Genomic DNA, 16,173 nt, shown 5'->3' on the forward strand with positions numbered 1-16,173 from the left:
CAAACGCCTTCTTGCTGCACTGCTCTCTGGTAACCTGTATAAATAACCAAATTTTCACAATGAATTTCACTTTAAAGTTACCGCTCGCGCCCGCATGATGTCGTCCTGTTGTCACTATATACTTCCCGCTGTATACGCCTTTGAAATGTGTAATGGAATATTACAACTAGCCGAATCTGTCACCCTTCTAAAACAAACATGTTCGTCTTGAGGAGCGCTCATGAAACGTTGAGTCCTCGTTGTTTGTTGCCCGCAGGTGGACCGCAGATCACGCCCTTCGCTTTCCAGGCGAACTTGCACGAAGGCGTGCGTGCGGGCCTCACCTGCCTGGTGCACGCCGGCGACCCTCCCATTCGCGTCGAGTGGCTGCGCGACGGCAAGCCGCTGGTGCCCGGCGCCCACACCGACGTGTCCATCATGACCGACGAGGGCGGCTTCGTGTCCACACTGACGCTGAAGCGCCTCTCGTCGCGACAGAACGGCAACTACACGTGCAGGGCCACCAACCAGTACGCGTCCGCCGAGCATTCCGCCGAGCTGCTTGTCAAAGGTAAGTGCGCTGGACATTTGAACCATCTATTTTGAGTAACGCGATGAACTTATGGCCAATCTTTGTCGCGTTTGCAGAATCTGGCTAGAAATAATATATATCACCTTTTGCAGAGCTGATTTCGGGCCTACATTCTACGGCTCAGTTCAACGAACTTAGATTTAGTTGAATCTGACTAGATACCACGCATTCTCGCTGAATGAGTCAGTGAATTACGTCAGCTACCTGTTGTCAGACGCGAAAAAATTCAGCGTTAACTTATTTTTCCGTCCATATTTGCACCCAGCTATATATCCCTCCTACTATACTGTACACAAGCTAAATGTTCGTAGAGTGCCTTTGAAAAATGCAGTAGCAGAAATGCGTATGTTTGAGTCATTTATTAGTGGCTTACCAAAAATAAACTGTAAGGGACTGAGATGCGTTCACTGCTTCACCAAATGGCGCCTACGTTTCCTATCAAATGTAAATAACGTGACTGTGCAACATATGTAAGCAGAATAAAGGGACGAGCCCCGAGCGTCCATCTCTGGCTCGCAGTGCCCCCGTCGTGGACCATGGAGCCGAACGACACGACAGCCGTGTCCGGACGCTCAGTGTACATCGACTGCCAGGCCAGCGGCGTGCCCCAGCCTCACATTCGGTGGAAGAGCGCTGCAGGTAATCGGAAAGCAAGGCCCAGCACGCCTCCTCTTCCCACGCTACTTTGTTGCTGTCAGTTTTGAAACTCCACAAAACTGGAGCTGCGCGAAAGCATGAACCGTTATCTGCTGCTCGCGGTTCCTGCCGAAGAAACTTTAGTTGCTAACCTCTCTCGTCTTGTCTCGTCCCCCATACGGCAGATAACGAAGGGATTTGATGTGTGGCAAGGCCTTTTTTTTATGGGAAGCCACCGCAAAGGCTTCGCCGAGCTCATCATAAAGAGGCAGCCATCGACGTGATCACGCGTGCAGCTTCATTCCCCAATATCGGCAAAAAAAGGGAACGAATAAAAAATATTTCGTAATTACAGAACTGCGCAGTTGTAAACATGGTGAACGAAATGCCACTCAGTGCGCTACCCCGTAACCCCTTGGATGTTTGCAGCACCGTCCTGAATATTACTCTCTCAGGGGAAAATGCAAAAGCACAGTGAAAGAACGCCTTTAACTCGAGCACGTGAGGGATTGGTAGAGAACTCTATTTATAATACAATGGTCCGCAAGAATGAGAATGGGCCAAGTTAACTGTTGCACTGAGCTTCTCGAGGTGCGAGGGGTATCCAATCATATTCGTTCTCTCAAGAATTGTGCCTAGCCTAATTACTCAGAATTGTGTTAGCGCGGTCGGTGAAATGTTAACGCTGGGATTATTACGTTATTATTATTATTATTATTACGTTATCACGATTATTAGTTATTATGTTAGGTGTTTAATTATCTTATATCTCAGAATACTGAGTTCTACAACACACTTTTGCCCAATAGCTCTTGCTCAGCACATTTCGTCAGCATTCCTCCTCACTATTTCTTAGAACGCGCAACACAAGTCAAACCTCCCTGCTGACAAATAGGCTACCGCTGCAGGTGCCAGCTTACGCTTACGGATATTGCCATTGGTACGTTCTATCGACGCAAGCTGCGTATTGTTTGAGGAATTCCCACCGAGAGAGTCCCCGGGCAAGTTGCCGGCGAGTTCCTTGTTCACATAGACGAGAGGAAGAAGCTAACTGCAGGCACGCTAAAGTGCTCACCGCACGCATGGGAAGTACGCGGTGGCTCTCTCGGCGTGCTTATCATTTCCTCTTCCGCAGTTTCGTCTGCGAGCGAATCGCAGACCGCGAAAACGCAACCACGCGAGCGTGTGCAGGATCACCTGCGGATGACATTTAAATTTCCCCGGTTCCGCGTTAATTCTCTTCCGTACGCCTTTAAATCGCCGCCGCTTTGATCGCGCCGAGCCTTTGCCTTCGCTTCTCGGCAAATGCAGTACTGCTAGATGAGCTTCTCTTTCATTTCAGTTCGCATTGGAGCATGTGGTGCGCTGGTACTGGACCGTGTTTTTGAAGTCCGTTTCGCCTCGAAGGGCGTAACAAGAAATACAAGCATACCGGAGTGTGCCTTTCTTTCTACGAACACATTTGCTGCATCGCGTGCTTTGTGTTATCAAACTTGTGACGCGGCTACCATGTCGTGCGCAAATATAAGGAACAGGGCTCGAGCAAGCGCGTTGGTCCGATTTAACGTAATCGTAAAAAATGGTTTCTCAATTTTAAAGCCAAGAATGGTCATTCGCCGTGTTGTATTACGACAAACGGAGCCGCGAGAAATAAACGGGTGTCAAATTCACGGTTTTCCGTCCACACGAAATGTATGGCACTGCATTCTGCCAGTAACATGCTATCATGAATTTCTGGTGTTTATTATTCGCAATGCTTTGAGAATAATATCTTAATTGAATGTATACTAGAAGCACTGGGGGGGGGGGGGGATCATTAAAAAAACGAGCAGTTGTGTATTTACGTGGACTTGAACTTGACGATGTGAACTGCATATGTAAATTCAAGCTCTTGATATGACACTTCCGTCTCCTGTCTGCGATTATATGGACGCCTCTGTGGTACTGTCTTGTCAAAATCACGGAGCTTGTCCGTTGTAACAACTGTTTCATGTTGGTGCGCCATTGTACGTCTACAGCATAAATTACCAACGCCATTTGTTACCGAGCTGGCTAACGTATGAATAGATTTTTCGGGAATACGATATCTGCATTATGAGGCATTCTCTCAAGCGAAGCTTGTATTTCTCAGAAGGTGGCGCTGTCATGGTCACGCAAAAAATAAACAATTGCTCCCAGACCAGAGCAGCGGAGCGAAAGGGCGGTTTGATCAGTTTACAGCTGCGCCGGCGCCCGGCCTTAGTTATTAGCAAGGATACCAGCTGCATAGGCGCGCGCTCATGACACGCACGCAACCAATCAGATCCGTTTCGCTTCAGTAGGATGTTCTGGCGGGCTAGTTGGTTCATAACTCTAGATATATCTTGTAACTGCGCGAAAAAAAAACGAGGACACAAGAGAGGAACACACACCACACCACGAGCGCAGATTTTTTTCGCGCATTTAAAAGAACCGTTTCGCTTCCGCTGGGGAGGAAAATGTTAGGAAAGGGTACCGGGCGCGCTGCCTCCAGATTCGCTTCCGTTCAGTTCAGTCGCGAAAAACGGATGGGATGGCCACGCGTTTTGCGTTCCCCCGAGGAATGGGCACCCTTCGACAAGCCGCCGCGAAAACGCGCGTGTGAGAAGGCTCGCCGTCGTCACACTGATCCAGCCGTTAAAGCCGCCCTAGCTCAAGCAATCCGACGACAGCGAGAATATCCAGAGCTGAGGTAGCGGGAGGCCGAAGCAATCTGTCACCGTTACCTGTGGGTTGCTTAAAGGTGACGAAGGTCAGGTGCTCTAGGGACAAACTTCGCTTACCCCCATTTTCCAGTAGGGGAAGGGTTGGTCGTTTTGTTCGCATTATTTTCCATACACGCATGGCGCGGTACCGCTAGTTCAGTCTGGCGGTAGCGATAGACAATACTGCACTTCATCAGTGGCGCTGAGGCAGAGCAATTGCCGGAGGATTTATTATGGATAGATCCACTTGCAGCTCCCCCTCCTCCCCTGCTAGAAGAAACCATGACTACTCGGTACCACCTCTTTAGGCTGCTCACTGTCAAACAGAGTTTGCCGCCACAAAAGTTCTAAGTGCGAAATTAATAGCGCGCGCCAGTTGTAATACGAAGCAGATAGAATATACTTCGCGGCAAAAGTGGCAGCGAAGGGAATGTGCTGCATCTATCGCGTCAAAAGTGTGATAGAAGAGGCTGAAATACAGTTGTTTACTATTGAGGTAGAAACAAAATGACTATTTTTTTCTCAATCTTTTCGAGCTCACGTGGGCATGCGTTTCCTACCATTTGTCGCATGGTCAATTTCTGACCCGGTGACAACTTTGTGGTCACGAAAGTTCATTTGAACTGCCCATTCTTGTTCAATGCTTAATATTCCTCCTTAGCTAAAGTTGTTCCTAGCACTTCATAAAAACTGACTGCGACAGTTTGTTCAAGCACGTCATCGCTAGATACACTACATAACTAGAGTGTGGTAATATGAAAACATTTATTTCTCATATGAGTGATGTAGCGTTATTTCTTCTGTCGTGGTAGCAGATTATGTTGTTTGGCGTGCTTAATGGCGTCCAAAATAAATAAAAGAAAAATGTACTTCAAGCAGAGAACTTCCGTTATATGAGATGATTGAATATTTAACATATGTTATACAAAGTGATTACTAATCAAATCCAAATAAAAAATTATCCCCGTTTCTCTTAAGACAGAGTCCATTTCAAGAGGATGAGATAGGTGTTATAAATAAGGAGCCGCGGAAAGGATCAGCACGCGTCTGGCATCCTACTCCGAAATCGGCGGAAGTGGCTAGTGTTTCCGTTTACCGCTGAACATTGTTGCGAATAATTAATTGTTCGAATAAATGCTTGTGAAACCATCTTTAAAACTTTTCCTTTAAACGAACTCGCTTGCTCGAACATGGGCCTTCCTTTTAAGACGGGTCTATATCCAACCATGGTAGTAAAACAGTGAAAAACCCACGTGGAAATCGTCACCGGAAATTTCCGATGGCAATTTGAAGCGACAAGACAAACTAGAACCACATGCCATACATTATTATCATCAAATATATTGCCCTGTAATATCCTTGGTTGCAGTTATACCTATGGCACTTAGAACGAAAAACGAAATCAACGATGCGAGGCGTATCCGAAAGCTGTGAAAGAGGGAAAAAAAGAAGCTAATGAGCGCTCAGAGAGAGCTTTGGAGCCTTGGCAGTATAAATCGCAGTGGCTTTATTTATCCAAGTTACCTCGGCTGCTTAGTCCATAGCTATGCCCAGCAGGGTAAAGGTTAACCATCCGCTATTAAGGGGCGGGGCGCTTTATAACTTATCCTCTCGTTCGAAAGGATTATATCTGTAGAGATTCCATCGTTCCTCACGTGGTTCTCTTGAGACATTGGTCAGGACACACACACACTTAAAAACTGGGCACTACATACCTGAGAACTTTCAAATGAGATTCGCATGATCGCTTCGCTACAGCTGCCTCGAATCTGAAGAACTGAATCTCTTCAAAAAACACTGAACAGAACTGATCTGGATGGGCCGACTTTCATTGCAGAGCCGGAAAGTCCAGCATCTCAGTTCCGCACCATCATCAGCAACTCGCACATCCACATACTCGTCAATGGAACGCTCAGCATCCGCAGCGTTGAACCCGGAGACGCTGGACTCTATCTCTGTGAAGCTTCTAACGGCGTTGGATCCGGAATCAGCCGAGTTCTCCAGCTTACCGTCCGCAGTGAGTGACATACTGGTGTTTCTTACATGATGTGCATTCGTTCAGTTTCTTGAACTTCATTCGTTTCATTTCTTTAAAAGAAACGAAAGCTGTAACGGTATTTCGTGCAGCAGCTATGAACAAGTTCGTGTCGATTGAGCACATCGACAACCCTTTTATTAGGTAGACTAATTAATACTCGCGCATCATTCAGTAAAGACGTGATGACTTTTTTATTTATTTCACCCTGCTGTTTACATGAGCCATAGAAGTTGTATAATGGAACGCATTTTGTACCAGGTTAGAACTTTCATTCAGGCAGGCCTCTCAGTTATTTACTATAGAAAATCTCTCTCTTTCTTTCTCTATCTTTTGCCCAATCCTTGCAACCCGCATCCGCCTCTGCTGCTCTACGTATCCTGCATCAGGCGCGCCTCGGTTTTCCAGCAAGTTCACAACCGTGTCTGTGCGGCGAGGCGAGAGCAGCGAGGTAATTTGTCCAGCTCAGGGAGACTCACCCATACGCTTCCACTGGCTCAAGAACAATCTACCGCTGAACGTGCTGAAGGACCACCGGTAAGCAAACTTAATCGCTATGAACATATTAATGACAGTCGCATTAGAGTTCCTGGGTACAATAGAGTAAAAGTTGTGTTACATTAAGCTGATTTTTTTTGCGAGTGTGCGGCTGGCGTCCGGACAATTGTCGTCGTATGATTTGAAGTTGTCGTTGTATTCTGGTAGAAAGCGTTAGTGGCCGTGCCGTCATTGTCGCATTTTAGTGTAAAGAGGCTGCATCCCCATTTCATTTTAGGTACTCTAGAGTGGAGGACAGAAGTGGGGACGTCACGACATCGAAAATCACCGTTCAACACGCGGAGAGATCAGACAACGGTGTCTTCACATGCCAAGCAGCCAACGAGTTCGGTGAAGACTCGACTAGCATTCAGCTCACTGTGCAAGGTAACGTCGCCAACTTGGAGAAGCCTGCTTTGGTCCATGTTTAATTTTCCTTAATCGAGCACTTATCAGAGCTCAGCCTTGTATATAAGTCTAGTTATATATATGTCGGTGCTTTCGGCTACCTGCATGGCAAAATTATTATTCCCCAGAATTTTCTCATTCACTTGTTGTTGTAGGCAAAGCAGTTGCAATGCACCGAATACTCAATACCATCCGCTAGATGACGAGTTGCAAGAACTAAGCATAATACAGCGCACGTGTTGTACGTACATTCCAACTGTACTCTCGGCGTTGTCAGCGTACCTGTACAATTATTTATTTATTTACAAGCCTCACAAATTGGGAGAGTGACGTGAGAGATGCGGTGAATACAAGACACAATTGAAAGTAGAAACATTGTGCATGTAGAATGTAACAAGCCTGCGCAGACTCAAGCCCAGCGGTAACTTATCAAAAACGTGGCAATTCCGTGACCTCATTCTCTTCCTTGAGGAAAAGGTATTTCTGCTTTGTTATTTTACGCCCTCGGGACTCTCAACTCTCGCAAATGATTGCTGTAAAATTGAATAATTTGCGGATTTGGGGCAGTATAGATTCCAGCTTCATAAATCCATTGAAGACAGAAATATTCAATTTTTGTAAAATGGCACTCATTCAGAGTTCAAGGAAGACAAATGTGGTTTCTAAGATTAAAATATACCTGCATAACTTGCATTGTAAGTTTCCCCAAATCCAATACAGAATTTAGCCGGGAGCTTAATTTAATATTTATCACCTAAATTTTTTCCTCTCATTTTTCTAGAAAGTACGCATAATTGCACGATGGTTTTACTTCAGACCTACGTCGTTGCATATGAACGTTTAATTCCTTCAGATGTTTTTAAGGCCAAAGCATTTCTAGGCTTATGGTGAAGTTTCTGTTAGAAGACCTGACCGCCGGAGTGGCCTCCGAAGCGTCATCACTCCATATGAAGACAGATTAAAGATAGATTAAAGAATGAAAAATGATTGATAGTAACAGTTAGTGAATGATAACGTTATAATGGAGATTGGTAGAGGTTAATAAGGACTAGTAATGACTAATAATGACTACTAATTACTTGTAATGACTACTAATGAGTCCGAAATTAACAGTATGTCTAACGACGGCTTGTAATGACCACAATTGATTAGAAATGACTAGAAATGTCTCGTAATGAGTAGTAATGACTAAAATGACTACTAATGACTGCGAAATGATCAATATGTCTAACAACGGCTGTAATGACCACAATTGATTACAAATGACTAAATATGCTTACTAGTGAGCAGTAATGACTAATAATGACTGAAATGACTTGTAATGACCAGGAATGACTATAAAATGACCAATATGTCTAAGGACAACTTGTAGCGACTACGACTGATTAGAAATTACTTAAAATGCTTAGTAACGGCCAGTAGTGACTAATTATGACTGAAATCACTTCTTATGACTATTGATGACTCTGATATGACCAAGATGTCCAACGACGGCTTGTGATTACCACAATTGATTACAAATGACTAAAACGCTTAGTAGTGAGCAGTAATGACTAATAATGACTGAAATGACTTGTAATGACTGGTAATGACTACGAAATTATCAATATGTCTAACGACAACTTGTAATGACTACAATTCCTTACAAATGACTAAAGATGCTTAGTAGTGAGCATTAATGACTTAAAGAAAGAGAAATAGAAGAGGCAAAGAGAAAGAAGCGAATGATAAGAGGAAGAAGAATAGGCTTTCGCCGTTCACCTCTTAAGAGACATCTTACGAGACCCTGTATTTTCTTTTCTTCTTTTCTGTTTTCTTTTGTTTTCCTTTCAGTCTTCGGCACGTTTGTAAGGTACATATGTGAGCTCGACGTTAAATACTAGTGAATGGCAGTGCATATTTTTATATTGGTTTGGCGCTTGCCCCTCTGATTATTTCCCTTTGTTTCATTGCTTCTCTGGTCCTGGCTCAAAGAATTATGTGTTAAGCAGTGCATATATTCTCTAACTCTTACGGGATTATTAACAATTTACCGCTTCTAAAATAGAGTAATGTTCTGTAAATTTGTGTCAATAAAAAGGAAACGCAGTTTGTAAGTTAAGTACGATTATTGTTCAGTGAACCATATAAATTCACACTCTGAAAAACGTTATCCTTTATATAGATATGGGTTTTATTACACAGGGATAGTTTACCGTATTTCTTCGAAAGTAAGTTGTCTACGATTGTTGGCCGACCCTGAAAATCTGAATTTCTGAAAAAAAGAGAAAAATAGCATTCATCAAATTTAAGCCCAATGAAAAAAAATGCATTCGAATGCAAAAAAAGAAAACTAAAAATGTTGTCTCGATGTTCCAAATTTATAATGCTTTCGGAATGTTCGCATTATGACATCGACCAGAATTTTGCGCCATGCCGCAAAATTCCTAGAGGCCTAGATAAGCAATGCACACCTGTGGAAAGCACGTTGAAATAGACAGGTGTCCGAACATGTTCCGAGCGACGCCTCAAACGTTTGTGCCATCCTTTGCATGTGCATTTTTTGCGGCTTCAGGTGTCCCTGCTTTTCTCTGTGTCTCGACAAGATCGGGAGCATCTTTTTCCAGCTCATGCCATCGATCTTTCTGTGGTAGGCCGTCTCTGGCGGTTGCGACCATATGGCATCCTCCAATCTAAGCTGCCTCCAGACTTTCGCGCACTTTTTTTAAAGAAAGGTATTGGCATGTTCGATTAAATACAATATTCAATTTGCTCAGAAAGGCTTGTGTTAAGAGGAAGCTTTAGGCGGGGGCTACTATCTAAATACATTGTAAGGCAGAAATAATTTTCTCGGCAACCATAGCACCAACTATGATGAGATTTGCTGCATTTCAAAGAAAAAGCTAAAATCTAGTGACTGTTGGTAGCGAAATTTGAAGTTAGGTGGTCAATATCTTCAAGAGTATTGTTGAAAAAAAATCGCAAACTTTTAGAAAACGAAACTATAAAGTTTACAGCTCTGTCAATCAGCAATGGAAAACGATATCACAATTTTGTGAATTGTGTCTAATAGTACTATACTTTAGACAAAACTACAAAATTGCGATATCGTTTTTCATAAAGCACATACAATTGATGCATTATATATGGCTCTCAAGTACACCACTAATATGCGAGCACAACTTCTGCAGAAACCTTGCAAACAGTGCAACAAATTCACGTAAGACGTCAAATGATAAATGAAATTTGTTCGCTTTGAATGTTCTAACGGATGGAGTTTACAGAACTGCGATATCTGTTCTTAGTGCAGAGCTACGAATTTATAAACTTCGTGTTTACATTTTTTTTCAACCTTACCAATTTTCCAATGGGCGCCTTAAAAAATTCTGGTCCCAAATAAAAATTTCGCTTCAAACAGTCACTAGAATTTAACATTTTCTCTCAAATGCAACAAATTTCCTTAATCTCGGCCCAGTGGTTACCTCAGAAAAGCGTTTATCCGTTTCACGTGTATCTGAATAGGCGGCATCATCGTTAGGAGCGAGCTAAAGCTACTTCTCAAGACGGCCCCTTATTTGTGAAAATTAAAGGTTGCTGCATGTCGACCCTCGACACATTGATAATAGTAAAGAACAATGCGCATTTCAGCTTCATTACATACTTATTAAAAGCCCTACATCTTAAGTAGCGATAAAATGCAGTTCTTGTCGCTGAAAAAAGTTATATCTACCCAAAGAAGATTACACCATGAAAGTAAAGGGCAAGAAGAGTCTTAAAGTTTAAAGAACAATCCTTTATAGCTCGCACATGTACGCCTATTGGTTGCAGGAAAACAAAAGATAATGTCGTTATCTGCCAAGCGCATCCTGCATTCTGTGCGACCTTCTCCGTGAACCCTCCCTTCTTGTTTGGCTACTGTAGCGAGTGCTTTTATCCATGCCATCTAGCCTTCTCCGCAGTACTTTTGTCGCGATCCTCTTATTTATGACGTTTGTATCTGAAAAGGAAAAAAAAATCTATAGCCCGAGCCTTCTATTATCAACTCCAACACCATGGAAACTAGGCTGACCACACGTTCAAGCACGGCAACGGCACGTTTGAATGTGTTGCGTGTCGCCCTCTATTTTGGATATACCTCGTCATAAACAACTACTACCTGCTGTGTATTGTACAAGATAATCTCTGAGCGGATCTCCTCCCGTCCACTTTTCTAATGGAATAACGATTTCCCTGGAAGCTTTCAGCATACTAGGCTTTCTTTTTTCTTTTTAGCCAGGGATCACGCGTTCAGCTTACTGCGTTTCCAACTACGACAGCGACGCGCGCAATGCACTTAAGAAAAAAAAAAAAATAACTGCAGCTTGTTTCTCACGCTTCAGAAAAAAGCGTTGACGTGCGACGCGCCAGCGCAATTTCTGGAATCTCGGTGCTATTTGGTGGAGAAAAAAAAATAAAAATAAAGGCTAAACAACACTCACATCGTAGAAGGCGACGGTAGGGGGCCGCTCCATTTGTATCATTAATCACTAGCCGGATGGTTCCATCGTCGGAAGTGGCTGGGGCAAGTGCGAAAGGGGAAAAGGAAGCTGGGCAGCAAAGCCTGCGGAAAGGGGGTAATAGCAGGGTGGAAGTAGGTGACACAAAGCGCGATTGTCTCTTGTCACGGACACGCCGCTGCGTGAAATAAACAAACGTAGCTGGACGGAGAGCGGTGATATAGAGCTGTCGGATGTACGGTGGCCGCGGAGAGTGCCCGGACACGCCGGAGAGGGGAACAAAAACTGGAAAACGCGACCGTTTCTCCACCGATACTTGCGCGGCAAAGCTTATGAAATGTGACTCAAACGTTGCCAACTATAAACCTTCACAGGCGTGATAAATAATTCTTGTATTTAAACTGTGGTTTTTGTTCAGACTACTAGTTTTGTGTCATCGCACCTTTGTTGGAAGGATTTCCAGGCAATCTCATTGAAATGGAATTGTAGGGGTTCGAGAAAAAGCATATATCCAATGCAAAATTTCGCTCTCAATCATGCACCGACTGGTCATGAATGGAATCCCTGAATGGCGAATATTTCGGTGTTCTTTTTTAGATCTAAAAATAAAAGGACGTGCGTTTTATTCCCAATCTAACAAAATATAAATTGCTCGTGTTAGAGTTCGAGCAACACGCCATCACTACTTCGATAAGGAATTGAGGATTACGAGTTTTGAGATTGAGATTACGATGGTTTCGCTACATTTTGGTCCACGGGACAGCTAAACGCGACGCCGCAGTCGACATATATAGCGGCTTCGCGCGTTTTACACCTGTGTTGTTTACGAGGTGCATGCGCACTATACCGCCTTCGAAGGCATGAAGCCACGACAATGGACGCGCAGTGCGTTGCATGCCATCGAGAACACGCTATCTTGGACACGGCGAGGAATTGTTCCTGTGGGAATAAATAGTTTGTCAGCGCTAGGCCACAGCGGACGCGTCTTTTGACACGCTGGATACGCAGCAGACGGTTCGCAATGCTGCGCGGTCAGTTGCTAAGCGGTGCCGTCAGGCTTGATGAGTGCGAACTAGAATATGCTTCATCCTGCATTAAACGGTTCAACGCGTGTTCGACTATTTAGGGTAGGCTTGGTTCCGTGCAGAAGATTCGTCGTCTCCTTTTTTTCTCTGAAAGCTTTACCCGCCGTTGTAGCGCAGTCGCTATGCTGTTGTGCTGTGGAGCTCGAGGTCGTGGGTTCAGTACCGGTCGCGGGGGCCGCGATGCAATGTGGGCGGCATGAAAAAACCCCAGGTGATCGAAATTGACGCGGAGTTCCCCTCTACGGCGTGCCGCATGATCATATCGAGGTTTTGGCACGTCAACCCACATAACTTAGTGTTACATTTCCGAAACGTTTCTTTTGTTTAGACGTTTTTTAGTGGCACTAGCGGTTGCACTACATTACAGTGCGGGGGAAACATTGCACCTTTTGGCTCCTATATGTAGGTTCGTGAAACACACCTGAGGCTTCTTGTACTACAGGTTACAGTATTTATTAAACTTGCTGTGTCCTTAGGTACAGACCTTGTCTTCCGCTGTGATCGCACCACTCAGAAAACGATATTTTTCTTTTAGTAGATATAATGGGCTCGATAAAAGCGTTACCAATTAGCAGCTACAATATATTAAAAGGATAGAGTGTGCGCATTTTTTTTAACAGGCAAGTCTAATATATTGATAGTAACTTTGAAATTACAGCTTCATCGGAGCTATCTGGTATTGGTGAAGTATATTGCCCGTTCTTCATGCTTTTATTGTAGCATGAATATTTTTCCCCACCACTTTGCGCGACACGTGCTCCTATTCTTCGACGATATGCAGACGTGCCGGACCCTCCGAGTGACGTAGATGTTCGCGAAGTTGGAAGCCGCACGGCACGAATCACGTGGTCGGTTCCATTCACGGGAAATTCACCCATCACGCAGTACGTGCTCCACTGGAAGACAACTGACGGTGAGTCATCCACCCTATCATTCCTGCCTTTCAACGTCATGTTAAATATGTTAGGTAGTTTTATAATTGCCTCCACTGTTTAGCTGCTCGTTACCGAGCGGTAAAGTGAGTTCGCTCAGCGAAAACATATTACGGGTTTCGTGCACGTTTACACTAGCGCGCTTGCGTGCAAACGAAACAGCATCAGATAGCGTGCCGGGATAATTTCTTCTAGATTTGCCATTAAGTCTCCCATGTAGTATTTGTTCCTAAGTGTTGCATTCGGGATAAACGACTAAGAAGGCGTTTCTTTTGTGAAACATTGTCGTCGGGGCGAAAGTTCAGATACAAAACTAGTGCACATTGTTTTCAGCTAATCGCGCTTTTCAGGAATATTATCACAACAAAGTGGCAAGCACGAAGCCAGCCGGGCTATGTGCTTTCTAAAGAACTAAACTTAAATAGTGCGCTAAGTTTAGGGTACCCTTTTCTAAGACTTCAAACACTGCTATCTTTGACAGAAAGGCGCCTCTGAGCTTTGAGGCCTCACGCCGTGCGTAAGCCTGATGCGCTTACATTGAAATCAGTCCACTATGCGCAAGCGGTAACGTACATATACAACGTCCTTGCTCTCGCCTGCCATGTTTGCAGATTGAAACAATGGTACATTTCTTCTGACGTTATGCATCCATGCACGAGGACATCGTGTTATCCAGGTAGCGATTGGTTAAACTATTGGTTTATGAGCGTTCTCGCGATTCAGTGTTTCAGAACCAACGCAGTGAAAAACGGTATGCATGGTTTTGAAACATCAAGTCTTCCCTACGTATTCTTGCACACATTTCACGCACAAACTGACTCTCACGTCCCCGCTCCTCGAGTTCCGGGGGCGTTCTGAGAACGGTGAGGGCGCGTCCTGTATTCATGCGAAAACCAAATATAGAAAGAAAATAAACCGTCGTCCACTGCTTTGTGCAATAATGAGAGATCAATGTTTACTGTACCGTGGTGTATGGTAAATGTTATGCAAGAAGTGTAATTACATTTTTCCAAACTAAGAGATAAATATCAAGAGAGATAGACTTGAACATTTCTAGTATATGGCGTAGAGCGCCTAAAATCATGCTGTTTTTATTGCAAGCATTTTTAGTGATGCCTTCATATGATTGTGATTTCACGCGCGCAACTTAACACAGGAAAGCCGCATAAATGAAAGTAAATTTATTGGAGTGAACGTAACACCTTCAACATAAACATAAATATGCCTGTGTTGAGACTTTCCGCATTTTTCTCCTCCTTTCTTTTCCTTTTTTTGGATAGATAAGTGGGTAGCGTTTGGCAGAAAAGACGCAGCAGGCGAGACATGTGGTCGCACAGTTGATTCGTCACCGCATGGTTTCTGTCGCCAAGAGATAAAATTTTTCAGCTTATTATCATGATTATTTGTTATGTAAGGATTTGTTATCACTCATCTTTCTGAGTTTGCTTGTCCGTAAAACGGCCAATCCTTTATGTTCTAAGCTGCAGTGCCTATAGAATAACATTTATTGGCCAGTAAGCTTATCGCACGCTGTTCACCCGTGGGACGTATTCTGAAAAAATCTACTTAGGCGATGCTATCGCTTCAGCTATAGTGTCGCCGTCAGTTGCGCGCTGACTGGCTGGTTGAACAAAATCGTATGACGTAGTGCTCAACCAGCCATCAGCGTGCGCCGATGGCGAAGTCGTGGCCAAGGCGATTGTATTGCCGAAAGGAATCCTTTTAGAATGCGGCCCCGTATTGTCGGCTGATGTCAACGTGAAATAAAAGATGTCAGCATCCGATAACACAGGGGCGTGATAACGTAAAACTATTCGAAACTTTTCTATTCCAATTCTGCTATCAGCCCTCCACGATTGGTCAAAAACTTTTTTCGACCGCGCCCCCTTCACCTGTCTGTCACGCGACGTCACGAAAAGTGCGATAGCTCCCCCTCTGATATGATGTGTACACACTGATTATGCATGATTTGAAAGAAAAAAGAAAAACAGTTATTTTTGATTCGAACCCCTTTCGCCATTAACCCTCAGCTATTGGTAAAAAGTTTTCTGGCTGCGCCCACTTCACCTGCCTGTCACGCGACGTCACAAAACCGCACAAACTCACTGCGTCAAAGTGACGTGTACGCGATAAAGATGCATTAATATGCCGAACAAAACTGAATTTTCTTCGGAATAGCCGCAGGCTGCCCCGTTCCAAAAGGAATAAAAGATGGCTGCCACCGATCGCTGAGACGCTGGCTACTCGCACCTGCCGGAGAGTATAGGTGTAATAATAATAATATTTGGGGTTTTACGTGCCAAAACCACTTTCTGATTATGAGGCACGCCGTAGTGGAGGACTCCGGACATTTTGACCACCTGGGGTTCTTTAACGTGCACCTAAATCTAAGTACACGGGTGTTTTCGCATTTCGCCCCCATCGAAATGCGGCCGCCGTGGCCGGGATTCGATCCCGCGACCTCGTGCTCAGCAGCCCAACACCATAGCCACTGAGCAACCACGGCGGGTGAGTATAGGTGTATTTGCGTATAATAAAACTTCTTGCGTGGCCGTGTAACGTTTTCGAGCACTTTCGGCACGTTTACCACCTCATTCTGCGAACTCTTCTTTGCTGAGGGTCAGTTTTAGCGTCATTCTTAAGCTTCCGTTGCATGTCGCCGCGATTTTCGACCAGCCACAACAAGCTAAGTAAGGGAAAGCCGACTAATCGCAGACGCCGGCACCACTCTCTTCATCCAGTCATCGATTTTCAGTGCACTGGCTCTGCCC

General features: G+C 44.4%; 1 protein-coding gene across 2 annotated transcripts in view; it reads left to right on the top strand.

The window, feature by feature from the left end:
* The window catches only part of LOC142579400 (cell adhesion molecule Dscam1-like), a 288,431-nt gene that overhangs the window by 242,472 nt on the left and 29,786 nt on the right, over positions 1-16,173 (top strand). For both annotated transcript variants that reach the window (XM_075689539.1, XM_075689540.1), the window contains exons 10-15: positions 257-550; positions 1,091-1,210; positions 5,768-5,947; positions 6,355-6,502; positions 6,741-6,889; positions 13,252-13,383. In XM_075689539.1, coding sequence (XP_075545654.1) covers positions 257-550; positions 1,091-1,210; positions 5,768-5,947; positions 6,355-6,502; positions 6,741-6,889; positions 13,252-13,383 — 1,023 coding nt within the window. The remainder of the gene's footprint in view (positions 1-256; positions 551-1,090; positions 1,211-5,767; positions 5,948-6,354; positions 6,503-6,740; positions 6,890-13,251; positions 13,384-16,173) is intronic.

Source organism: Dermacentor variabilis, chromosome 4, assembly GCF_050947875.1.
Source record: "Dermacentor variabilis isolate Ectoservices chromosome 4, ASM5094787v1, whole genome shotgun sequence".
Taxonomy (NCBI): Eukaryota; Metazoa; Arthropoda; class Arachnida; order Ixodida; family Ixodidae; genus Dermacentor; species Dermacentor variabilis.